The sequence below is a fragment of the Rhinatrema bivittatum genome, chromosome 2, assembly GCF_901001135.1.
Source record: "Rhinatrema bivittatum chromosome 2, aRhiBiv1.1, whole genome shotgun sequence".
In the NCBI taxonomy this organism is placed as follows: domain Eukaryota; kingdom Metazoa; phylum Chordata; class Amphibia; order Gymnophiona; family Rhinatrematidae; genus Rhinatrema; species Rhinatrema bivittatum.
The window spans coordinates 517,334,182-517,361,857 of NC_042616.1; the positions used below are offsets into that span (position 1 = coordinate 517,334,182).

General features: G+C 41.8%; 1 protein-coding gene across 2 annotated transcripts in view; it reads left to right on the plus strand.

Moving 5' to 3' along the window:
- CDKAL1 (CDK5 regulatory subunit associated protein 1 like 1) overlaps nt 1-27,676 on the plus strand; it is a 2,132,645-nt gene that overhangs the window by 614,967 nt on the left and 1,490,002 nt on the right. For both annotated transcript variants that reach the window (XM_029590755.1, XM_029590756.1), the window contains exon 6: nt 19,867-19,963. In XM_029590755.1, the coding sequence (XP_029446615.1) occupies nt 19,867-19,963 (97 nt within the window). The remainder of the gene's footprint in view (nt 1-19,866; nt 19,964-27,676) is intronic.

The window sequence follows — 27,676 nt, forward strand, 5'->3', positions numbered from 1 at the left end:
TGTAGGAAATGAAGAATGTGAGCATTCTGGATAAATTAATATATCTAAACTGGCGGAAAATACTCTAAGCCCCAAATCCTCCACAGGGGTACAAAGCTGTATCTGAGGAATTAACATTCTATTAACTAAACAAAATATCCTTTAAAGCAGGCACAGCTGGCTTTCCTGAAAGGAAGAAGAGTGAAGCTTGGAAGATAGTATGCCATTATGATTTTTGCATATATTATGCTTTGGTGGCACTGCATACTGACAAACCTGTGATTTTATAATTTCATTGTATCAGATTTGTATGCATTCTAGTTTGAGTAGGTTGACTACATTTTGTAAACAAATTAGGGTCATTATTGGTCAAGGCATGATTGCTTTAGAGATTGGTTTTTTTTTATGTGCATTTTCAAGAAGATAAATGCAAAATACAATAGTTAAATGATGAATTTTGTAAGGTTTTTTTCTATATTATGTTCAGATTGATACTTGGTTTGTAATAGTGTAATGATTTAAGTAAAAAAAACAAACAAAAAAACCCTCATTTGTTCTGTTTGGGTTTTCTGTGATTGTTTCTTCTCAGCAACATTATTTCAAAAAATCTTACAATAATTCTTCCTTATTAAATTTCTATTCAGATGCATGTCTTGTAAATTAATTTTTAAATAGCAGTGCACTTTTAGAAAATGTGTCCTGATGCAATTAAAATGAAAGTTCAAGGTAAAGTTCATTTAATTGAACATGTTGAAAAAGGAAGATGTATTTATTCATACCACTTTGAGATTCCATAAGGTATTGTTCTCATTAGCGTTCATATTTTTGAAGGATAAAAGCTTTTCTAATACTGTTCCTGTTCTATCTAGATTTATTAAAGCTTTTGTTGATCTGAACAAGGCTCATTAAACAATATTAAAAAGAGACAACTGTGCATTGGTACAGTTCATGTTGTCAGGTTGCAAAATCAGGGAAAATATGAGGAAAAGAGTCTAATAGAGCTACCATAGGCAGGCTTGTACTAAAATTGTATCTGGATGTTTCATCATTTACTTTGTTACTGGGTTAATTGCAAAAATAACTTGCTTTGGTACACAAAAAATGTATTCTACCATGAAAAAACTTTCATTAAATAAAAAACTAAAGCATGCATGGATTCAGTAATACAGTAGTAACGTGGATTTCTGTGTATTTTCTTATTCCATTCAATTATCCTTCAGCCCAAGCACTCCCAGAAGAGTAAAAACTGGCAAAATGTATGACAGATTTATTTTATTTATTTATTTGGGTTTTTTTATATACCGGCATTCATGATAAGATCACATCATGCCGGTTTACATTTGAACAAGGTGTGCAGGATAACAATAAAACTGAAACTAGTGCATAGGAAATGAAGTTACAATGAAAAAGGGTAATGGAACTAGGAGAAGAGAGAGAAAGACATAAGTAAGTTAACATAGATAATTATTTACAGAGCCGGTGTGGATCCATTCTTTGAGTGGATGAGGTGAGATTTAGGAGTGTTCTGGGAAGGCTTGTTTAAATAGCCAGGTTTTAAGTCTTTTTCGGAATATAGGGAGGGCAAGGTTCCTGGTGAAGATTCGTGGGGATGGAGTTCCAGAGTGATGGTCCAGCTGTCGAGAAAGCCCATTCTCTCAAGGTTATATGCCGCGTGAATTTCGTATTAGGTACCTAGAGGGATCCTCTGTATGCTTCTCTGGTCGGTCTTAGGGAGTTATGTTGGCTGAGAGGGTGTTGAAGGTCGAGTGATGTAAGGTGGTGGATGGTTTTGTATATGATGGTGATGGATTTGTTGATGATTCTGAAGTGAATGGGGAGCCAATGAAAATTTTTTAAGATGGGGGAGATGTGGTCTCTTCTTCTGGTGTTGGTAAGGATTCTTGCCGCCGCATTTTGGACCATCTGTAGCAGTTTGGTGTACGATGAAGGGAGACCTAGTATGATAGCGTTACAGTAATCTAATTTTGCAAAGATTATTGCTTGAAGAATTGTTCTAAAGTCATGGAAATGGAAAAGCGGTTTTATCCTTTTCAGCCCTTGGAGTTTGTGGAAGCAGTCCTTGGTAGTACGGTTGACAAATGCTTTCAAGTTCATCTTGTTATCAATTAAAGCTCCTAGGTCTCTGACTTTGGAGGAGAGTGAGTTGCTTGGAGGGGTGTTGGCGTCGTAGTTGATTTCTGGAGAGATTAGCATGAGTTCAGTTTTGGTGGTGTTTAAGACAAGGTTAAGGCTGACGAGCAGGTCATTAATTTTTACAAGGCAGGATTCCCAATATTCGAGAGTTTTGACAAGTGTTTCTTTAAGAGGGATCACTATCTGGACATCGTCAGCATAGACAAAGTGTTTAAGTTTTAAGTCAGTTAGAGGCTGGCACAGCGGAAGTAAGTAAATATTGAACAGGGTAGGTGATAAGGAGGAACCCTGTGGGACTCCTACAGGAGCGTCATGGCGGGAAGATTCTTTGTTGTGGATTTTCACCTTGTAGCCTCTATTGTTGAGGAAAGTTTTGAACCAGGCTAGAGCCGTACCTGTTATTCCAATGGTTGAGAGTTGATTTATGAGGATGGCATGGTTAATGGTATCGAAAGCTGCCGAGAGGTCTTTTTTTTTTTTTTGTTGTAATTTCTTTATTCAAAATTTTCAAAACAGTAACAGCCAAGGAGCAATGCAATACACCTCAACATAAACATCATAAACATCATAAAGCAGCAGCCATATAAGCATACAGAAATTAAAGACATAATACAATGCGTATCTGTTACAAAACATAAAGCAAAAACTAAGACTGCAATGAATGACATGTACCAGTTCTCATAGAAAGAAAGAAAGATTATGTCCTGAAAACTCAGAGGAGGTGAATACAAGAAAAGAGAGGAGAAATAGATCAAGGAGAAGAGATTAGGAAGAAGGAAGAAGTACTACTAGTGAAAGAAGAACGGAAACCTTGCAAATATAGAGTTCACTATATGATAAGAACACTTGGAAATTATGGGGTATGTCGATCTAAGGGTTTCCACATCAAATCCCACGCTTTCAGCCTTTTGTGTTTAATAGCCATGGCCCGTTCGTATTTACTATATAAACAGATAGTATTCCACCATAATGGTTCAGACAATCTGTCACTATGCTTCCAGTTAGAAGTAATAATATGTAACGCCACACCAATAAGAAAATCATATAATTTCTTATGTGGGGGCAAGAGCCGAATATCTGGGTGAGTACTACGTAAAATAATCAAGCCATAAGAGAGGGAAGCAGGAACCGGAAGTAACCGAGAGATAGTACGCCAAACTTTGGTCCAAAACGCGTACACAATAGGGCAAAAAAACAAAAGGTGATCTAGAGTAGCTCCAGTATGGAGGCAGGACCAACAGGCATGAGAGTCTAAAAGACGGGCCCTGTAGAGCTTCCAGGGGGTCCAGAGCGCTCTATGGAGAATAAAAAAGGACGTTTGCTTAACACTAGTGGACAAAGACGTTTGAAATATCGATTGCCAAAGCCTGGACCACAAATCTGAAGTAATGGGGATCTGGGTCTCAGACGACCATATAGACATGACCGCAGGGTTCTTATTCGGAGTCTGGAACCGTTTAATTATTTTGTATAGCCTGGAGGCTATATGACCTAAGGATCTTAATTCCTCTACTAAAGATAAAAAGTACGGGGTTTGAGTCAATCGGGCAGAAGAAAACTGCTGCCCTTTTAAAGCGTCTCGCAATTGTAACCATTTATAAAATTGGGTCATGGGCAATGAAAAAAGATTTTGTAGGGAAGAAAAAGGCATTAAGTGACTATTGTTAAAAAGAGAAGCAACATACCAAACGCCATGGCGTTGCCAAAGAGGCCAATTGAGCCGATGACCGGCTATAGAGATCTTCGGGTTATTCCAGATAGGAGTGCAGTTAGAGTGAGACCAAGTGGGGAGCTGAAGTGGACACATTGCATCAAATTCCTTAAGTGCTCGATGCAAGGACACTAAAATTCTATTTTTACAATTATTAGCGGTTACATGCCATCCTGGGAAAGCAAGTAAGGGAATTGGTCTAATTATGGATTCCTCCATCGCTAGCCACCTAGGACAGTCCAATGTACGACCTTCTATATTAAATAAAGTGGAGCTTTGTTGGAGCATGAAGGATAAATGATAAGCATAAAAATCCGGAAAATTAACTCCCCCATTCGGCTTTGTATGTTTCAATTTTGTCAAGGCTATGCGAGGTTGTTTATTATTCCAAAGGAACCTAACCAGTAACCGATCAATCTCCTTATAGAAGACTGATGAAAAGAATATTGGGATCATGGACAGGACAAAGGTGACCTTAGGGGCTAAAACCATTTTGATCGTGTCCAGTCGGCCCCACCAAGAGAGATGGAGAGGAGACCATCGTAATGTAACATCCTGTATTTGTTTTAATAAAGTCTGCTCACAGCCATGGAGGGTATTGAGAGGGTCCGAGTAAAATTTGATACCTAAATATTTAAGGCCCTTCTCGGCTTTTAGAATGGAATGGTGTGAGAAATCCATGATATCCGAAATGGGGTTCAAGGGGAGAAATTCCGTTTTAGACCAATTCACTTTGTAGCCTGATAAAAGAGAGTAAGAATCAATAAGACTAAACAGATGCATAAGAGAACGGTTAGGATTTGTAAGAAACAATAAAACATCGTCTGCGTATGCCGAAAGTTTATGGATATCCGGACCTAATTGAACACCAGAGATATCAGGGGATTGGCGAATAGCTAAGAGGAGTGGTTCCAAAGCCAGATTAAATAATAAGGGGGAGAGTGGACATCCTTGGCGAGTGCCTCGAAAGAGAGAAAAATGGGGGGAATTTTGATTATTCACATAAAGAGATGCTTTCGGAGAGGTATATATGACCCGAATCCAATTGAGAAAGAGAGGGCCAAAACCAAAGCGGTACAAGGTATCATATAAAAAGGACCATTCAATGCGGTCAAAAGCTTTTTCTGCGTCAAGAGACACAGCTATCGCTGGCTCTTGGGTCTCATATAAAGCTTCCTGGATATGGAGGAACAGTCTGGTGTTATTAGCTATTAATCTTTTTGCAACAAAACCAGATTGGTCGGAGTGGATAAGGGTGCCCAATACCTTGGATAGTCGTATTGCAATAAGTTTTGTGAAAATTTTATAGTCAGCATTTAAAAGGGAAATTGGTCTATAATTTGCAGGGTTTGTTGGGTCACGCCCTGGCTTTGGAAGCACTATGATCTTAGCGTCAGTAAATCCAGAAACATCAGCATGCAGGGAAGACAAAGAGGAAAAATATAGCAACAAACGTGATGACAACAAGGAATGAAAAGCATGATAAAAGTCTGTGCTGAAACCATCGGGTCCAGGAGCCTTCCCAGGAGAGAGAGACAAGATAGCCATAGAGATTTCAGAGGCAGTGATAGGAGCTTCCAGTGCTTGAATGTGGTCTTGTGTGAGTCTAGGATGAGTGATTTTGGAAAAGAACGCCGAGATATCTTCGGAGGTGGGTGAAACCTCAGAGCTGTATAAGGAGGCATAAAAGTCACAAAAGGATTGAAGAATGTCTGGGTCTGAAGTGACTTCCTGACGAGAAGATGTAATTAATTTAGAGACTCGGGTTTTATCTGCTTTCTTCTTTAAGTATGTCGCTAGTCTTCTGCCACACTTATTATTTTCGGCGTAATACTGAGTCTTAGAGTGGAATAAGTGTAGATGAACCTGTGCACTCAATTCTTTATTATAATCAAATTTAGCCTTATGAAGGTTTTGAAGAGAGAGCGAGGTCGGGGATGCGATATGAAGTCGTTCCAGTCTTTGTACCTCTACAAATAGAGCTTGAAGATGCCTTGCTTGAGTGCGCCGTTTATGTGCGGAGTAGCTGATGATGTCACCACGAATCGTCGCTTTATAAGCTTCCCACAAAGTCTTTGAGGAGATATCAGGAGTAGAGTTAAAAGAGAAATAGTTGTTGGTTTTCTCCGTGAGAAAGGTATGGAAGTCTGAATCTGATAGGAGGGAGGAGTTAAATCGCCATTGTCGGTCTGTCTGAATAGGCGTATTAAGCTTAAGTCGGATACTAACCGCAGCATGATCTGATATAAGGATCGGATGGATTTGAGCCTGGAGAATATGAGACAATATGGTACGAGAGGTCAAAAAAAAGTCTATCCTCGAATAGGATGTATGTGGAGCCGAGAAGTAAGTAAAGTCTCGTTCCGTGGGGTGAAAGAGACGCCAGGGATCATCCAGTCCAAGCTGTGACATCAGATGTTGTAAGGTCAACGTTGACTTGGAGATAGAATATCGAGCAGTGGTCTGCTTGTCTAAAACTGGATCTAAAGGTTGATTGAAGTCACCAGCAATTATAAGGGACGAGTTGTCCAGAGATAGTAGAGCAGAAAAAACATCCTGAAAAAAAGAAGGATCGTCTGCATTTGGAGCATATAAGTTAAGGATGTTATAGCGATGTTCTTGTATTTTAAGGCAGACTATGTTCCATTTTCCGGTGGTATCCGCTAAATGATGTAGAACCTCAACATCCAAGCGTTTGTGGATCAGGATTGCTGTGCCTCCTTTTTTCTTACAGGCAGCACTAGCCAATACCTGACCAACCCATTGTTGCTTAAGTTTGAGAGATTCTGTTGCAGTAAGGTGAGTCTCCTGAAGTAGAACTATGTCCGCATGAAGAGACTGCAGATAGGTAAGGATTTTCTTACGTTTGATGGGATGGGAAAACCCATTGACGTTCAGTGATATCATCACTATATCATCTATGGAGGATGCCATATTTGTAAAAATAAAAAGAGGATACTAAGTTCGCCATTTTGCAGAGTAGAACCATCAGTATAAGTGAACTCTGGGGAGAAGGTCCAGGTGAGCCAGGGCTCCATGAGAAACTAGTAGTACAGAAGGAGAAGCCAAAGTTGAAGAACTAGAGATGTCTAGATTGCAGTTAGGAGAGAACGACTGGTAGGCCTCCCTACCGTCCGGATAAGCAAAGGGTCTCTAGGGGGACCAAAGACCGCCTAAGGAACTCCTGGGGCTATTGAAAGTCCGTAGTAAGGACCATTGAGAACAAGTCCCAATAAGAAACATGGTTCCGATACACCAAAAAAAACCAAAGGCGGAGTGTGATCAGGTAACCATTTCTTGCGTTGCGCCAGAAGTGTTTAAAAATTCTTCCAAATCTTTCGGCTCATGGTATAATCTTGTTTGATTTTGATAAGTAACCTTCATCATTGCTGGGTAAAGGAGGCCAAATTTCGCTCCCATAGCATGCAATCGTGGGCGAAAAGCCAGAAAGGCCTTCCGTTTACCAGCCGTTGTCTTAGCCAAATCTGGGACATACATTAGTGAAGTACCTTGAAATTGAACCGGAGACCGAGCCTTCGCCGCCTCAAAGATTTGTAGGACATGCGGATATCGGAGCACCTTGAATATAATCGGCCGAGGATAGGTAGAGGTTCGAAGTGGCCGCGATGGAATGCGATGCGCTCTCTCTATTTCAAATGGCTTAGAGAACGTAATGTGGAGAGTGTCAGGGATGAGTTTAGTTAGAAAGGAGATCATGTCGGAGCCTTCCGCACCTTCTGGAATCCCCAGAAGTCGGATATTATTCCTCCTGTTTCTGTTCGATAAGTCCTCCACGTCTCTGCGGAGCGCCACTAGCTCCCTATCCACAGTAGTGAGTGACGCAGCAGTTAATAAAAGAGAGGAAACCTGGGTCTCCGTATCATCGAGGCGGCGAGATAGCTGGTCATACCTAGTCGAAAGAGTAAGTAAATCTGACCTGATCGCCGATGTTGTCTCCATATTGGTTTGTAGCATTTCCTTCAATAGCTTAAGTTCAGCCAGCACCAAGTCCGCGGACGCCATGTTCTTTTGTGGCGCGGCCTTATCTGGAGTAGGAGGATCTTGTTTCGACCGTTTTGTCCCGGAGACCGCCGCAAAGGCAGCTTCAATTTTACCCGATTTGGGTGCAGACATGATAGTGATCGTAGGTTATCAATTTCGACTAAGAGCGCTGGCTCTATCAGGTGTCCCGATGCATAAACTAGCTGAAGCCCCAGGAGCTAAGCAATCAAGCGGCCATCTTGGTCTCCGCGCAAGAGCGCCCCCCAGCTGCCGAGAGGTCTAATAGAATCAGAAGGAAAGATTGTCCTTTATCGAGACCCAAAATAAGGTAGTCTGTCAGCGATACGAGGAGAGATTCTGTGCTGGAATTTTTGCGAAACCTGTATTGGGAAGGGAAGAGGAGTTTGTTGTCTTCGATGTAGTCTGAGATTTGCATGTTAACTAGTTTTTCCATGATCTTAGCTATAAGTGGTAGGTTGGCGATTGGTCGGAAGTTGTTCAGGTCATTGGGATGAACATTACAATGCCAATTTAATGCATCAAAGCAAATTTTGTCTATGGCTTTTGGGAGGATATAAAGAATTTAATAAAAGCTCTTCTGTAATACTTTTTTTTCTTGAAAGAAGGGGCTGATTACAAGCGAGTGGGAGATATTACCAAGATCCTTGATGCACATTTGCTAGCACTTCTCCATCAAGTAAGGTTTTAAAAGTATGTATTCTTTAGGAAAAGCTTCCTAGGGCTTATCGCTGCCAGCTTTAATGAGAAAAACTTATTACCTTAAATGTTTGGCATATATGGTTCTGTGGTACAGATATTAACAGATTGATTTTCTGGTTTTATGCATGTAAATGGCCTTTTGATTACCAACCAGGGGCCTATGCGTTCAAAAGTATGTGCAAAACCTTGATTTGCACATGCTATTATATGTGGAGGCAAGAAGTGTAGCAAAGGGTGCGGGCGGAGTTGAGGATAGGAAAGGATTTACACCATACTTTAGATTTTCAAAAGGTGGGCATCAGGGAGAAGCTGAATTTACTGTAGGTTACCCATAAAAATCTGAAATGATCTCTATAGATGGAAAAGTAATTTGCAGATGTCCAACACAGAAAAATGAGATGGATTCTGGCATAACTGAAGATCTTTGGATGGTGGCACATAATGAAGAGGTGTTGCTAGCAGAGGAGATTGGCCGTCTGGATATGGATTGAAGTCTACCAGATACGCTATCAGCTAGGAGTGAAAAATTCTGCTCTCTCTATAAATGGACATTCTTTTGGCAGTTAGTCAGAGAGCCCACTTGTAAAAAAGGCAATTCTGGATTTAATGCTGATGAAGGGAGACAATACGACTGATGATAAAAGTCAAGAAGATTGGGAGTTTGAGGTTGAATTGGGCTGTATATGGGAATTTATATAATCATCTATCTCAAGTAGAAGAATCTAAATTGGGCAGACTGGCTGGGCCAATTTGGTCATTTTCTGCCATCATTTGCTATATTACTATGTCAAGGTAATGGGCAATGTGGTGTCTCCTGATCAGCATTCATTATGATTCAATTTCTGTATAATTTCAAGAAATCCCATTTTTTAACAGAATGGAAGGATTTATGCTGTTAGTGATTCTTGGTGTTTTATGTCCCTACTAGATGGCAAGGTAATGCCAGCACCAAGCAGTCTTGGAAGTCATTATTCACATATATTGACTTTTCCAGAGGCAGTTTAAGCTGGAAAACACTGCATCTCAAATATAATACATGTTTGATAGATGATGTTGATTGTTTAAAGCTGGCATAAAGTAAACTGAAAAAAATGAGCTAATACTTCCTGTCCCCAGCAAATGCTTCTGTATCTTGATTTTTGTTAAGCTTCAGAATTTCCCAGCAAGTAAATATGAATGAAAGCTGAAGTCATGAAAGCCTATTCATATAGCCACTCATCTATGTTCTTTTATAAATGGTGTGCAAACTTGCAGCATGACTCATGAGTAGCTAACACTGCTCATGAATTTCTGAGGCTGGGTATATGCCTTGGAGTGGAGACAATGGCGTAAGTGCAACCTGATACATTAAGAATGGATTTCCACATATATTGGAGCTATTCTTAGGGGAACGTTTGCGCTCCTTGCACATCAACTAAAGATAACTGAAAAGAATAATGTGTAAGCCACAAGATTAGTGAATTTACCATGGAGGTATGGAGGTCTAAGGAATCTAAAGAGAAATAAATTGAATATCACTGTTTATGATTTTTTTTTTTTAATTTAAACAATTTTTATTGTTTTATGAAAATAACACATGGAAAGCGGTGTGGTTCTGAACTACTCTCCGATACAAAAAGGTTCATGAAAATACACTGGTTCCCCGGTCTCCCCAACCACCCTCCTCCCCCCCTACCCCCCACGATCCACACAAACTCCTGGTAATGTCCAAAGTCCACGTATATAGTCTAACCATCTTTCAGTTCATAAAAGAAAGTAAAAGGCAGTCCTGAAATAGAAAAATAGTTATTCATTTAGAACAGAACTACGGACACATTGTGGGAGAGATTGTAAGTAGACGTCCCACACCTCCAGGAAGCGCTTTCGGTGACGTGGAGAGGATCTTATTGCTGCCGCATCCATGAGCATCATGCGGTGAAAAAGGTTGCGCCACGTCCAGTATGAAGGGGGAGACACATCTCGCCAATGCATTAATATAACTTTCTTCCCCACCAAACAGGCCTTCCAAATTAACAAGCGGGTTCCCACACCACAAATATGTAATGGAGAAATGCAACCAAAAAATAGCCACAAGGGGGGACACAGGAATATGGACCCCCAATGAGGCCTCAAGATATCTAATCAATTTGACCCATAGATTGTGAATAACAGGGCATTCCTAAAAAGCACAAGACAGATTACCTCTTGCATTGCCACAATGCGTACAGGCCGGGGAGAGAGAAATTCGTATATTAAAGGCCCCCTGCGCAGAAATATAGCTCCGGCGCAAACATTTATATTGCATTTCTCTGAAATACGAATTCACCGAGATCTGGGAAATCTGCCTAAAGCATGCTTTGATTATATATCCATTAATGACAAAGACCCCATCCCCATTCCATCTGTCAACCAGAGCAGAGCATGTGTCCACCACAGTCATTTGTTTAAGGTGCTTATAGTATTGTGACAGCGAAGGCACCCGCTCTTTTTCAAAGGAGAAGAGAGCATCTAAAGTATGGAAGTGAGAGGCCTGCCTAACAGAGGAGGGAAGAGATCCCACATAATGCTGCAATTGCAAATAAGGAAATATCTCATTATTAGAGATACCATAATGCTCCTGGAGATCAGAAAAAGATATAATAGTACCGTCCGGTGTTAGAATATGGCCTAATAAAGTGATACCCTTGGCACGCCATCTCTGGTATGCTGCAGTTTGGGAACCCGGAGTAAAGTCTGGGTTTCCTTGGGCCGGCAGAAAATAGGCACAAATCCGGGGGATTCGCAATAGGCGCACAAGTTGAGCCCAAGAAGTCCTAATGGGCTTAATCAAAACATTCTGCACCAGCTGCAGCTTGCAGAACAAATCTAAGGGATAAAGAGGCGGCTAATTCCACATCTGCCGATAAATTGAGGACAGTTGATTTATACAACAACCAATCTCGTATCAGGCGCAGATGGCTAGCTAAATTATAAAGAGTCAAATCAGGGACACCTAGGCCCCCCCTTCCCCCATTGACGTGGGCCCTGGATCCCACGTCAATGGGATCCAGGGCCCCCCCTCCCCCCCCAGTAGAACCGATGCTGGGCCTGATCTAACTGCTTTATCTCCATCATGCGGATGTGTAATGGCAAATTCTGAAAAAGATATAACCACTTTTACCTAACCACTTAGGTAAAATCATCATTTTGAAAAGATGAACCTGCCGCCCAATGATAGGGGCAACCGTGCCCAAAGCAGCAATTTATCCTGAGTAAACTTTAGTAACGGGGTCACGTTTAGCTTATATATATGAGCCAGATCCCTGGGTAGTACAATTCCAAGATAAGTAAACGAGGCCCCCACCCATTTAAGGGGGAATTCGGCCCCCCATATATTTACCAAAGAGTCAGGGAAGGCCAAAGCCATTGATTTATCCAAATTTAAATGAAAGCCTGAAAAAGTCCCAAACTCCCAAAAAATCAGAAGGAGGGAAGAAAGAGACTTCTTGGGATCCATAAGGAATACTAAAATGTCATCTGTAAATGCAGCATACTTAAAAGTGGATGACTGGAGACGTATCTCTTTGATAGTTTTGGCCAATTGTATTTCTTGCAGCAAGGGTTCAAGCTGAAGGACAAACAAAAGAGGAGAGAGAGGACATCCCTGCCGGGTTCCCCTAGTAACTGAAAAAACCTCAGAGGAGGAGCCATTCACGATGACTGTGGCTTCCAGGGCCTGATAAAGAAGTCGCACCATATTGAAAAAGAACCCCTCAAACCCCATCTGACGTAACACCCAAAAAAGATACCCCATTCCACCCTGTCAAACGCCTTCTCAGCGTCAAAACTGACAACCAGGAAGGGGGCCTCCATCTGCTGGCACATAGTCATTGCCGCCATAACCCTACGGATATTAGTTAGGGAATATCCCTTCCGCACAAAGCCCAACTGATTTGGCCCCACCAGAGAGGGAAGTATAGCTGCCAAACGATCTGCCAACACCTTAGTCAGTATCTTCTGATCAAAATTCAATAAAGAAATTAGATGATAGGATTCAGATGCTAAGGGATCCCTCCCCGACTTATGAATAAGGGTAACGTTAGCCGTATTAGTATGGGCTGGAAAAGACCCATCCATCTCAAGAGCAGTAATAAATTGAACCAAAGGAGGGCCCACTAGTTCCAAAATACACTTATAAAATTCAGCGCCATATCCATCCGGCCCAGGGGCTTTAAAGGCCTTAGCACCTCGAATAACCGACGTCACCTCGGTTAGCGTAATCGGGCGATTCCAGAGGGATTGCTGATCCTGGGTCAGTCGCGGGAGATGTAGTCGCTCACAGAATTTAGCACAAGCCCCTGGATCCCAGTGCTCAGATGTATAAAGATCCCTATAAAAAGCTCGAAAGTGATGTAAAATAGCAGCTGTGTCAGTGAGAATTCCGCTTCGGGGCGTCCGGCCTCTTAACACCCAGCCGATGAGTGCGCTCTATGCGTAACTGGCCATGCGTCAATGAGAGTGAGAGCTCCTTTATAAGCCACGGCCCTAGCATAGTTGGGAGATCGCGATCAGTGATGGACTCAGGTAATCCAATAAATCTTAGATTGGATTGCCTGGAGCGATTCTCCAGGTCTTCTATTTTCGCAGAGGTTTTGACCACCTCGGCCCGTGGCACTGCAAGATCGCTTTGCACTGTCAGGAAGCCATCTTGCGCCTCTGACACGCGGGATTCCAGTTTGGCGCATCGACCCTCAAACTTATTTAAATTAGCCGAAATTTTTGCGACCGCCGCTGAAATAGATTTTAACTTGGGCCCCATCGCCTCGATAACCGCTGATTTAATTTCAGCAATCACCGGTGCTATTAGCTGTTCGGCAGGGCTAGCTTCGGCGGCCATGACAGGCTCCTTAGTGGAAGTCTGGGCTTCTTTCCCTCTTTCTTTTGCAGATTTAATTGAGCGAGCCGACATACCCGACAAAAAGAAGTTGCACTAAAAAGGGGCAAAGCCCGTAGTACTTTAAAGTCACTTTGCCAATATTTTCGATGCAGATGGGCGTCGATTCCAGAGGCTGAACGCCGAGAGGGAAGGAATCACATCCTCCTCCCTCAGTGCATCACGTGATCTCTCTGTTTATGATTTTTAAAAAATTATTATACGTCACTTGGAATTTCTGTAAGTTGTAATACCTTTTATGGAGCAGCATAAAACAGTTTAGTACCTGAGCTTTTGATATCACATAGGACCCAGCTCTTGCATTACAAAATCTTTTTGGTTGGTGCAGTGTAACATATTAAGTTTTTTACTGGAGTAATGTAGCTGCTAGAACTGCCAGCTTCTAGACTAGTTGTAATTGACTTTGGTCCCTCCATGATCTGCTTTAGCACTGAGCTGAATGTTATTTTGTATTTATAAAGCATGCTGTTTTGTAATATATGCTGCTGGAATATAATGCTGGGGTGACACAATTTTAACATTGCTGTTTAATGAAAGAAAAAAAAATCCATCAAAGTATCTCTTGATAAATCATGAAGGTCACTTCTCGCAGCCAGAATCATTCAACAATCCCCATTGTAACCAACTAGCTAAATTAGTCATACAAAAAGCATTTATGATATGAGGTTCGTGTTTTCAGGGGGCACAGAGTGTACCTTTGTTAAGCCCTCAGTGTATCTGAGCACAGCCAGGCAGTACTGCAGATGTCGTTCTCAGCTAAATTACACACAGCACACTGGATTTTGTGGTTTGCAAAGTAAAACAGTTTCTTTACTGAAGAAATAGTATAATAACCTAGTAATGATGGCAGAAAAGGACCAAATAGTCCATCTAATCTGCCCAGTCTTATGTATAGTATCTGCCACGCCATGTAGGTTACCCCCATGTTTCTCTTCAAGGTAGCTACTACTGCTCTGTGCAGTTTTTCGATCACTCCCTACAGACATTATCATACCCTTCTCCCCCCTCTCCTCAGGCACTGTCTCTTCACCTTCTTCCCCCTACCTCCTCTCCTTTCAGATATTCTATTCCCTCCAACCTGCTCACTCGCAGCTGACCCTTCTCCTGTACCGGATCCGTTGGTGCTTTAACAACTTATGGGGCTCTGGGCAAACTTTTGTGGATCGACTCCATTTTATTTTTTCCAGATTGATCCCACTTCCCTCCCCAGCCCCAGTTCCCACCACCCAATCATTTCCCAGCCAATCTAACCCTACCCATCCTATCGCTGAGTCCTCCCCCCACCACACTTAATCCCTGTTCAGTCTATAAGGTTTGCCCTTCAATCTCTAAATCTCCACACTCCCTTCTTGTCCTGTGCAATTCAACTACTGTATACACTACCTAACAAGTTTCCCAACCCCTGCTGACCCAGTTTATCACTCTCCTCTTCCCTCCCCACCAGGAACTTCAAGGATGCCTTTTCCTGTGCTGCTGAAAGTAAAAAAAGAGAACCCAACACAATGTCACAATATTCGCCACAACAGATAACTCTGCATGTTAGGCTTTTCATTTTCACCTGGAGATTTCTTGTAAAGAATTAATCTCATTTGTAAAAGCTGAGTGAATCTGAGGTCAATATTCAAATAGTTTGTCTGGAACTTTTGGAGTTAGCTGGACAAACACCAGGGTTTTGGTTTTCTTCCTGGTTAAATGTTGTTCCTGCTAATCATTGCACTGGAGACATTCCAGGGTGAAGTTTCACTTTCTCCCAACAGTGCTGCCCAGACAGTCCTGAGCAACTCTTTCCAGGTAAATAGCTGTCCTAAAGTTACTTAGACAACTTTATGCCAGATATTCAGGCAGCGCAGATTCAGAATGACTATCATGACAGTTACCCAAAGTTGATATTGCCAAGATAGACTGGCTGAAAATGGATTTCTATGAAATTGTACTTGCATGCACAACAGAGCAATTTAATCCTTTGCATTTAATTTGGACCAAACAACCATGGGTAGAGACCTTCATTTTCAATTTTTATTTTATTTTTCCTGGAAATATATCAGCAATTATTACAAGACCAAAACTAGGAGAGATCAGTGGGGAAAAAAATAATGCATCATTTTTATAGGCAAACATTTTTGTTCTTGATGCAATAAGCACTGATAGATTTTCAGGAGAAATAAAATGAAAACCGAAAATGAAGGTCCTTACCCATGGATTATCTCCTGTCCTGCTGCTCAAAAAGTGCATGTAGAGCCATAGGTGACAGTAAGGTGGAATAATGTGTTCCACAGTACCTGTTCCTCAGTACGAACATATTTTAACCTATGGAAGAGACTATTAGCTCCCGAAACCTAGTCAAAAAATGTATTTTGTCCAATAAAAAGGGATCACTTTATGGGTCTGATTTACATTCACATGCAAATGGGCTTTTGAAAATTGCTTGGGAGTTGTACACTTAAAAGTACATGCTGAAATGACTCCAAGAATGCTTTTACATGCACTAGAAAGAGGCATTTGGCGGGATGGAGTTGGGGCAAGGGTACCATTTCAGCTCATACGTTCTGTTTTTGAAAGTAAGTATGTAAATCTAGATGCACACATTTACCGATGAGCAGATGTAATTATGTGTGAATATGCAACACTGGATTTTGTGCGTGCCATCTAGCTTTCAAAGTGACCCGCTGGTCGACCAGACGAACAGGTGATGCCAGTAGCACCTATGGTGCCCTCCATCTCCCAGCTCTCCCCACCCAAAGCAATGACGTTTCCAGCAAACTGTCCAAGTACTATTCTGTGACCAGCAGAATTGAGAACAGGTTGGGGTTGCAGATGCATGCCACAGGTAGTACAACTTATCCACATGAATTTTGCTCACTGAAATGCTGGTATATAAATTCACAAACTGGCACAACTTCTCTCCACAGCTATCCATTAAAGAAGTGATTTTGAAAATGTTGCATTTCGCAACAGCTTTGTGCTCTTTGATTATTACTTCATGTCCCTGGAAGTTATTTTCTTTTCTGCTTCCTAGATTGTAACTTAATTATAGCTATTCAAACTTAGAACTAGATCCCTTCACTCTAGTGTGTATTTACTTATTTATACTTAATTCCACACCATTCCATTATGTCCCTAGGGTAGGTTTCAATAAAATATACATGATGAATATACAAAAATACAATAAAACATGTCTCACCCTAAAAACAATCTAAAACCCCTAACAGCAAATGGACAGATCAGGGAGCCAGTTGGCAACCCTACTTTATTTTGATAAAAGGCCGTTCCAAAGTTCCGGGCTTACACAACTAACCGCACGATGGCAAGTTGCTGCCAGACGAGTAGGGGCAAGAAGAGGCGTAGCTAAAAGGGCTTGCTGGGATAAACTTGTTGGTTTATTAGGTGTATTAACATGAAAGGTGACTTGCTATATACTCAGAAAATCAGTTTGTTTATTTATTTATTTCTAATTTTTCTATACCGAAATTCCTGCATAAGATACAAATCATTCCAGTTTACAGAGAACAGGAACTCGCCCGGGGCTTGTCTGGCCTGGGCTTTTTACATTAAAACAGTTAAACTTGGCTTATTTACAGTAAACAAATAAAAAACAGATAAACAGATAACATGTAAAAATTGAATAACAGTTAAGTAAACAGTTAAATAAATAGACAGATCAAAGTAACTGGCTCCGATCAATATGAGCAGGGAACAGATAGGCCATGAGACCCCAACTGTACAGGTGATAATTACAGTAGAGAGTCTTGAAGAGGATATGATGGTGATTGCCTTAATAGAATTAATATTGTGGCTGGATATTGTCTTGAGCTGAATAGTTTGTCAGCGGATTGATTTAGGGCTATGAGCAATGGGTAGGGTGGGAGCGGAGGGTAAAGGAAGGAGGTCGGGAAGCCTGGTTACATTAAGAGTCAGGGAACGCCTGTCTAAATATCCAAGTTTTTAGTTGTTTTTTAAACTCCGGTAGGCTGGGTTCAAGGCGTCGGACTGGTGGAAGTGAGTTCCATAGGTGTGGACCTGCTGTTGATAGTGCTCTCTTTCTTAATAGTGATTTTGCTGAAGGCGCATACAGTTTGTAAACATCTAAACACTAGCATAAGGAACTTTAAAGTTTTGATCTATTCTTCACAGGGGGTAGCTCCTCCAAACCTGGCATAATACGGCCAAGTTTCTCACAGGAATCCCAAACTCATTGTTTTCTGCAAGAAGAACTTTTATCAGCTTCCTCCTAACAGGAGGCTCCTAACAGGTGTGTCGCCAAACACCGGCAGGTGTGTTGCATCTCCCAGTGTCCCACTGCCCTGTTGTACTTTCCTTCTCCCATTTTCCAGCCCCTGCAGGCCAATTGGAAGTCTCCTTTCTTCATACCCCCACTGCCCAATGGGAAGCCTCTTCATTCTCCCTGCCCCCGCGCAGGCCAATCGGAAGCCTCCTCCCTTCTATCTGCCCGTGGGAGTAGGAAGAAGGGAGGAAGCCTTTGTTTGGCCGGTGAGGCAGGCATCGCATAGCCCGGGGGTAGGGTGGAAGGAATGGCAGTATCGAACCTCGACAAAGCAAGGCCGCCATGGGAACCCATCCCCGTGGTGGCGAAAAAAGAAGGCCCGCCAGAGTAAAGCTGCGGCAGAACTGGAGCCCCATCCCTGCAGTGAAGGAAGAAGTTTTTGGTGTGAGTTTGTGTCTGTGTGTGAATGGGTGCCTGGGTGAGAGCTTGTGTCTATGGGTGTGAATGGATGCATGGGTGAGAGCTTGTGTGAATGGGTGCAAGAGTATTTGTGTGTGATTGAGAGCTTGTATATAAGAGAGCATGAGTGTGATTGAGAGGGAGACTGGTCAGGGTGGTGATGTGTTTCTGTGTGAGAGAGAGAGAGACTGGTCAGGAAGATGACTGGTGTAAAAAAATCAAGACTGGTCATGGGGTCTAATTGGGGGGGAGGGGGGTAACTGGTTGTGGGCACTAAGGAAGAGGACTGTGAGGACAGAGCTTCAGCAGCCCTTGCTGCTTCTGGTGAGTGCTATTGGCCTGGAAGGGAAAGGAGGAGGAGAGCTGCTGGAGAGGGTAAATAAAGGTGGCTTTTTAAATTTATTTTTCTTGATTGACTGCCATTTTAATTATTGGGTATTATGCGATGTCTGCTGTTTGAAATATTTATTGATATTTGGACATGTTTTAATAATTTTTATGAGTTTTTAATTGTTGGATATTATTCTGTTCAGCAGTGTTTTGTAACATTTTTAGTATAGCTTTACAATTATTTCTGTGTGGGGCTCTATAGCAGCTTGGCTTATTCTGTTTTCCCAATAGGAAATGTATTAGTGTTTAGGGCCTGGTTTAATAGTTGTATTTCTTAGATAGGGTTGTTACTGTCTGAGTATGTTCCATAAGACAGGTGTAACTTTGTGCGGGTTAGTTTGTGTGCATTATTGCAGATCCTGGGACTATGTTAGGTGCTATATTTCTCTTTCCATTTCTCCAGGTTCGCACTGCATGCAGAGTGGCTTTTTAGGTTTTCCATTCCAGTTTCTGTCTCCATATTTATAATTTGTGGATTTTCTGTACTGGGTGAAGGTCAGTTCTGGGTATGTGACCGAGGTGAGGTATTTTACTAGCATGTAGGCATTTGTATCAATCTTATTTGTTGTGTTTTCTCAATAGGATATGCATTAGTGGTAAATTACTGTCTTTTCATAAGGAGGGGTATTGTGCCTGGTAGTAAAGGGAGTTTGTTTTGCTTTTACTGAGATGTCGTTAGAACCAGAATATCTTTTTTGTATGGTGAGTTTTACAGGGTAATGCCCAAGATCTGCTCTGCACTCATTGCTGTGGGTTGAGGGGATTCCTGTGGATGCAGAGTGCATGTTTACATTTAGCCCTGTGATGGTCACATTTTCAGTGGGTCACACATATGAGAACCATCTGTCAGGTGTATCCCGGCCAAAAAAAGGTTGAGAACCACTGCTCTACACCATCACCTACTGTCAGAAGCCACTAACTGCATTCATCATACTGGAACATTCTGTATACCAAGAAATACAAATACTCCTTACTAAGGCAAAACTTTATCTATAGTAGGAACAAGCGATCTCTACACCAGTAAGGCTAAATGATTCGCTTCATTAACCAAAATCAAATTGTCAGTCCTGTGCCTATAAAGAATGATTGTTTTGCGTTGTCATGCTGTATATGTATATTAGTACAAAGCCAAGTGAAGAATGCCAGCATAAATAGACAGACTTTGAAAAATGCAACACCTAAATGGATAAACAGTTTGGAGACTGTTCTTATTTGGTTAACATATGTATATATGTGTGTGAATGTGTGTGTATATGTATGTATGTATGTATGTATATATATAAAATTTTTATTTATTTATTTATTTTTATCTTTTAGGAAAGCTCAAGATGAACACAAAAAAGTGGTTTTGGCAGGTTGTGTTCCACAAGCCCAGCCCCGACAAGAGTATATGAAAGGCCTGAGCATCATAGGGGTAAGAAAAGCTATGAAATAAGTCATTGGAGTCATTGGATATCAAAATGGCAAATCTGTTTGGCAGACCTCTATCTCATGATTCAAGTTGCAGTTTGACCTTATTGGATCTTAAAAATGTGATCACATTTCTCCCACTCTCTGAGATCTTCTATGGCTCTTAATTTCTTTCAGAATCCTATTCAAAATCACCTTCATTTCTTAGGGAAATCCATTCATAGACTTTATGGCATTTATCCTTAATTTTATTTCTATCTAAAACCTTTTCTGCTGCCTTGAGTCTTCTTTTGACTTCTCTTAATCTCTTCATGTATCTCTGGCTGCTACTAGTGGCAGATTGTTCTTTGTCACTTCACCCTGTGCATTGAATTATCCAATAATAAGTCATCTCACTGACACTTTCCTGTCTCATATCCCATCTGACAGATCATCTGTTTTATGCTTATGGCTCCCATGGTGACAGTTTCTGTATGTTCAGATATGTAGGAACGTACATACATGTGGCTTATTACCACTCTGCTCTCTTCTTTTGCATATTTCAGTTGTGACACCAGAGAGTTTTCATTATGTCCATGAGTGAAAGATGCAGTTGAAAATGTAACTGCATTTTTGTTTCTTACTTTTTCATCTTTTGGAAAAAATTAGAAATATGGGTATGGGTGGGTTTTTTTTTTTACTTTTGTTTCCTGAAGTTCATGTCTACTGACATGCTAAAGTCAGAATGCAAAAAATATTAACCCCATAATTTTTATAAAAGGAAAGTTTTTTTTTTTTCAGAACATGGATAGGTCTCAGGGGACTGTTCCTACAACAGTTAGCATGCAACTCACCACAAACGTTTGAGATTCTAGATACAGAATTCTGCATTAGAACATTTGTTGTGGGCAATCATGGCCACAGCATACAGTGGCTATGTTAGTTAACACACATTAAACAATGAAACCTCTAATACAATTTTGTGACTGCAGGCCTAAACAGCCTAACTTCTAACATACACATCTAATTCCCAATTACCTTCCCAGGTGACCAGCTCCCTGATAACTGCCAACTAGGTCGTTGACAGAATCAACCCCCCTTATGAGTTTCCTTTCTCTTCTGCTAAAGGGTTTTGCCAGGATCCTGGGGCCCCCAATCCATAGAAGACCGATGGCTCAGGCTGAGCACTGCACGTGGGTTGTTCCACCCCCCCAGTGGTACTCCTTCCGCCATAAATGCAGAAGTGACCTGCTTCACTCACTAAACCCTGCCCTCTTCTACCCAGGTGGGCTTTGTTACATTGCCATGAGCATACGTCCTACCCCTGCGGGGGCTACTGACATTGAATTAGCTCAATATGGCATTAGTTTGCTGCTCACCCTGCGGGTGATGCTGCAAGATATCTACCCTATAGTTTTGGATAAGGGATGTGTGAGTAGGGCTGCGAGAGCCTCTATGACGGAGAGAAAAGGGGGGGGGGGTGGCTAGCTAACCACTTCTTCCTTATGTTCCAACACTGCCCTAACTCACCCTTCCTATCCCCTCCTTTCTGCCCCTCGAACATCCCTGCAACCTGACTCTCATCCCACCCCTTAGCTCCTGCTCCATTCCTAGCCTCTGCCACCCTCCCAGCCCCTGTCAGGAACATCCCTTCGCTCCTCCCATGTTGTGCTCCCGCTCCCTGAGGCTTGCGCCACAGGACTGCTGTTTGTACAATTTTTACCTATTTCTTGATTTTGATATACTTTCACTGATAAGTGAAAAGAGAGCCTACATTTTTGTTCATGATCATAGAATGACTTACTGTTCTGTACTGGTTGTCTTTAAAATCTGTTTTCCTTCTACTCACATAATGACTTCATTGCCTAGAGATATGGTGTATCTTACTTAATTTATTTTAGTAAGTTTTAAACCAATAGAAGTCTACCTCACTGTCATATTCTTAATGACATTTTATGCACAGATGATTAATTAGTGGTTCATTGTCCTGATCTCAAATATCCAATAGCTCAGAGCTTTGTTCTGCCAAAGGCTGGCAATGGAATGTGCTGTTCTGTTCATCTTCCCAGAAGCTCTGAGCAATTCTATAGACATTACTATGGTAGCCAGATTTGGAAATTACAAGTTATTTCTACTGTTTATATTATGCTATCCTAAAGGATTACATTCATTCTTGTTAATGAGGCCATTAGATCCAAATGAATTGCCACTCATTTTATTATTGCCAAGATATCTCTATTCATGTTCATGTTTAATTGTGTTTTTTTGGAGCTGCATACAAATGTGACTATTCAAATTTTATACATGGCCAAATGGCAAATGGTATGTTATGATCAACAATAGAACAGGGGTTCCCAACCTTTTGTGGTGCATAGACCCCTTTTTAATCTCCAAAAAATTTGCAGATCCCCATTTGTATGTCTTTAATTTTTACATATAGTTAAGTGCTATATGGAAAACAGATTTAATGTAGTATTAATATGCATGCCAGAATAATTTGTAATGTATAAAACTTAATATTAAATAAAGAATGTTTTTTTGCTATAAACAGTACTTTCCCTCCTGCCCTCCCCTTATGGGTCCTTTAGGAGTACTACACTCTACTTCCACAATGACCCCTTCGAAGTGAATTCCCTTCTGCCCTGCTTCCTAAATGTTCTCCCTCTTTCTTTGTCCGACTCCTCTGGATTTGTGTCTCTTGCCTTCCTCCTGTGACCCCTTCCTGAGTGCTTACCTGCCTTTCCTCCTGCCCTCCTTGGCCCCTTGCCTAATACCTCCTCTTCTATCTTCTTCCTCCTGTGTTTCCTTCACTGGTGTTCCCCCCCCCCCCCCCCCCCGGCCACTTCCTGAGTGCTTTCCCTCCTGCACTCTTTCCTCCCTCCTCTCCCTCCTGCCCTTCCTCCATTGCCCCTTTAAGTGCTAACCCTTGCCATGGCCACTTCCCAAGTACCTTTCTTCTCTCTCCTTGTGGCTCCTTTCCTGGTCTTCTCCCTCCTTCCCTCTCCCTATGGCCCCAACCCAAGTGTTCTTTTATTTATTTGGATTTATACCCACCCTTTTGAATAATACATTCACCCAAGGCAGGGTGCAACATAATGGAAAGGTAATATACAGTCTGAAGGAGACTTCTCTAAGGACTGAACTAACAGGACTAAATTAGGTAAAATGTACAATAGGATAAAATTTCCAATAAGTCAACTCATCTTGGTAAAATCAACATCTGATTAATTAGATCAGTACAAACATCTTTGCATAGGTTGCAGCAGCATTTTGAAGGCACTTATATAAATATAAATATTTCAGTAAACAGGTTGCAGCAGCACTTTTAAAGCACCCTATAAGATGTCAAGCAGTTTATAGCATTCCCTCCTGCCCTCTACTCTCTTAAAGCCCTTTCTAAGTGCTTTCATTCTTATGTACTCCCTTTTGCCATCTGTTCCCTATGACCCCTTCTCCATCCCATTCTGAGTGTTTATTCCACTATGGCCCTTTTACCTCCTGCCCTCTTTTCCCTTTCTCCTCCACCATAGTTATATTACTTCCCAAGTGCAGCTTCCCCCCCCCCCCCCCCCCCCCCCCCAAGGCCAGCAAGACAGCAGAGCACATGTAGCAGTGGCCGGAATTGCTTCTCAGAGTCATCACCCTGCTTGCTGTTGCTGCCTTTGGTTTTGTGGAGTAGCAGCTATTGAAGGTGCTGATGGCAGGGCACTTCCCCTCCTCTCAGCACAACTTCAGATTCCTCATGGTGCAATTAGCTGCACTCTTCCCTGCCTCCTTTCCATGCCAATTGGGCGTCTTGAGGCTTGATCTTCCTCGCCTTAGTAATGGAATTAAGCCACAGGAATCTTAGAGCAGAGCTCCTCAGAGCTGCAATCTGCCTGCTCTGTTTCTCAGCAGTTGCACTTTGGTTGCCTCCCTTCTGGTGGACCTCCTGAGATGGTGTTATGGACCCCAAGTTGGGAGCCACTGCCTTAGAACATTTCTAATAGCTATGGGTTCAATTTTCATCAAACTTTCTAGTAGCAAAGTATGTAGATACTTTTGTTTCAATGTACTTTTAGTGAATTTTCAGAAGAATACTACCTCTATAGTTTTATTTGAAAATTTGCTTGTACAGGTAAAATATCTGCATGCTTTTCATTTGCAATGAAGATGGGTTTAGGCTTGGAAAACTGTGTATCTGTTGACATATTCAAGAGATATGTGTCATTTTCTTCCTTGATCAAGTTAAGTCCCAGGAACATTTTTTAAAGCAGTAAAATATAGTTGTCTAATGAAATGAAGAGGCCAACATTCAAAAAGCCTTGAATGGCTAACTTATCTGGATTAAATTAGCTAGAAGAGTTATCCCATATATTCAGTGGCATAAGCGTCCTGCTGATTCTCTGTTGAAAAGTAGGGCTGAATTAGCCATGATACGTGTGATTTCATCCAATAGCACCAAACGGACCTCTCTTTCTGAGCTTAGTAGAGCTTTTGCTCTACTGAGCATGTCTATTTATTTATTTAATTTGAGTTTTATATACCGTCATTCGGTTTCGCCATCATAATGGTTTACAAAAATACAAAGGTTTACAGGTTAAGGAGGATAACAAGGGTTTAAAAAAGGTTCAAGAAATTGTTAACATAGGGATATCATATACAAGTTAGTTGCTGGGAGTCCCCATGTGGATGCTGCTTTGTAAGCCTTCAGTCATTTTTTGTCCATACTGCCATTCAAATGTTTTCACTCTCTTTCCTTTTGGATAGTTTAATAATTTTTGTGGGTCCCCCCCCCCCCCCCCCCAATACACTTTTTTCTTTTATCGTTGCTTCGGCAGCTCCTCAACAACACTTTTCAGTTCTATAAAAATGTAAAAAAGGATGAAAGATATCAGGACCCATAAAGCCTACCATTAGCAGTTTCAAAGACTTCATCTTACAGGTGCAAAATGTCTATTACTGATGGACATGATCTGTGTTACAAGTGCCTTGGGCCATGCCATGACTCTTTCAATTGCTATGATTGTGACTGGTTGTCACCCAGTACTCAAAAGAACAAGGCCAACAAAATGGCCCAGCTCCAGGGCCATCGAGGCTCCTCCTCATGGAAAGGGTTAGTCTAGCCAGGGCTCCAGGTCTAGAGATCCACCTGCCTGTGTGCGAGGCCTCCAGACCAGCCCCCGGGTTGGGTGATGGCGCGCCAGCAGCCTGCTGGCGTGCGCAGATTTACGCCTGCTTTCTGCAGGCGTAAATCTGCCAACAAAGGTGGGGGGGTTTAGATAGGGCCGGGGGGGTGGGTTAGGTAGGGGAAGGGAGGAGAAGGTGAGGGGAGGCGGAAGGAAAGTTCCCTCCGAGGCCGCTCCGATTTTGGAGCGGCCTCGGAGGGAACAGGCAGCGCGCGCTGGGCTCGGCGCGCGCAGGTTGCACAAATGTGCACCCCCTTATGCGCGCTGACCCCGGATTTTATAAGATACGCGCGGCCTCGCACGTATCTTATAAAATCCAGCGTACTTTTGTTCGTGCCTGGTGCACGAACAAAAGTACGGCTGTGCGTACATTTATAAAATCTCCCCCCCCATATGAACAACTGCAATAGCCTCCTTTTGTGGTATGTTTTAGTAGAGTGATTCTGCGACAGTGTCAGGGGACTTATGTTATTTTTACCACAATATTGGATAAGTTGAATGTTTTGGAAATAATACAAGAATTACTTTTTATTGAAATATCAACTTTTTGGGACTATTCAATTTTTTGTATTTGCTATCCTCACTCTGTTGGCTGGTATCCCTGTTTATGTGAGGTTTTGATATTTTCCATGAACATGCGCTATGAGTCTACATTTGCAGCTACCACATGACTTTCCCTATTTTTGACTCTCTCCTTTCTAGCTGAGGTATTGCAGTAACAGCCTTTGGCTAAAGTCCGTAGATTGTGGCTTCCTCTGGAACTTGGTATGCATACACCCCGAATGTGCCCATTAGATCCTGATACAATCTACTTTCAGAGACTGTGATCATGATATTATATTGAGTTGCACGGAGGAGAAAGGGACGTTGATATGTACAAGGGTACTAAATCAATGAAGAAATCCTACCTCCCCCGGTGCCCAATTTTCAGTACTGATACAAACAAACTGTCATAATATCAAATGTTTTGACACACTTCTCTGGATGTCAGAACAGATCATAAGAGTTTTGTGGGAAAGAATTATTGTACTTACTGCTTAGGTTGTTTGCCTGGTTTTATCTAAAAAAGGACTATTGTATATTTTGGCAGTTTTGCTTGTCTAGTGTATTTATATACTTAGAACAAGTTCATCTTGAAAATCGCACTTTAATATTCCACCTTGAGTTTTGCCAATATTCTCAAATTATTGATAAACATAAATTTCCCTGAGAGAAAATGTTTTGACAAGTTAATCTTAAAAGAAAACTCTCCTGTTTTTAAACTAAATATATTTGCCTATTTAGCTCCCACCAGCTCTAAAATCTAGTTTTAGTTTGAAAATAATAGCACAGAACTCCAAGTCTCCTAAACGAGGAAAAATATTTTTGCAGATGACATTAGTTTCATTTTTTTCTACCATTTGAGGAACAGCATCTCATTGTACTTTTGCTTCCTCACTACTGTTTTTCTTATGATTTTTCATAGTTTTTTTCTTGTTTTTCTTCAAAGTATCCTTTCTTAGGCATTTTGACTCTGTTTTCTTATTTTTTCATCACCACCACATCAATTATAAGAGGCCCTTCACTTCACAGAACTGTGCTGAGTTAGGCCCTTGGCACATACATTTTTCCTTTGTCAATGAAACTTTTTCATGACATCTGGAAGCACTGAATGGATTTAACTAGAGGTTCAGGACAGGCTTGTGGACCTCCCCCATACAGGCAAGAACCTGTTTGGAGAAAAGGTGAAAGAAGTCATGGCGCAGCTGAAAGATCAGCATGATATTCTTCAGCAACTCTCTGCCAGCCTCTCTGAAGGTCCTTCTGCTACCAGGAAGTTCTCCAGGCTGGACTCTAGCAAGCCCTTCTAGCGGCCGAGGAAATTCTTTCCTCCAGCTGTCTGTGCCCAGTCCAGCCCTAGAGGTCGTGGCCAGCAGCAGCGAGTTCCAAGGGCCAACCAGCTCCCCAACAGGCCCAGTCTGGTGGTGAGGGGGCACGAGCCAAATGCCAGTTCCCCTGGCGGTCGATCCCCCAGTTGATGACAGACTTCTTTGCTTTGCCCACCGTTAGGAGGTGATCACTTCGGACCATTGGGTCCTCTCCATTGTCCGCCAGGGCTACCGCCTGAATGGATTTGTCTCTCCAAGCTAATAGAGCTTTGAGCTCTACTGAGCATGTGCGGAAGTTCCCGTGTGCGTGTTGTCTTGTGAGTCTCCTCAAGTCATTTTATGTCTGAGCACAAGCATGGCCATGTACTCACTCTCATATTTTTCTGTAAAATGTAAAATTCAGTATTTTTCTAACAAATTGTTTTTAGTTGCCTTGTTGCCGCTGAAGCACCCACAACAACACTTTTGAATGCTACATGAAAAAAAAAGGTCTTTCTTTCAAAGGCCTTGCCTTCTTAAAACATGTCAGGGAAGAAAAAGTCTATGGGAAGTGGCCAGTGGCGTAGCTAGACAATTTGGCGCCCGGGGCAATAGACTTCTTCGGCGCCCCCTCCCTCCATCAAGATTCCAGTCTTAGTCATTTAAAAATATACATTTTCTAAAGGCTTAAAAAAAATAGCAAAACCATTTCAGATTGGAACT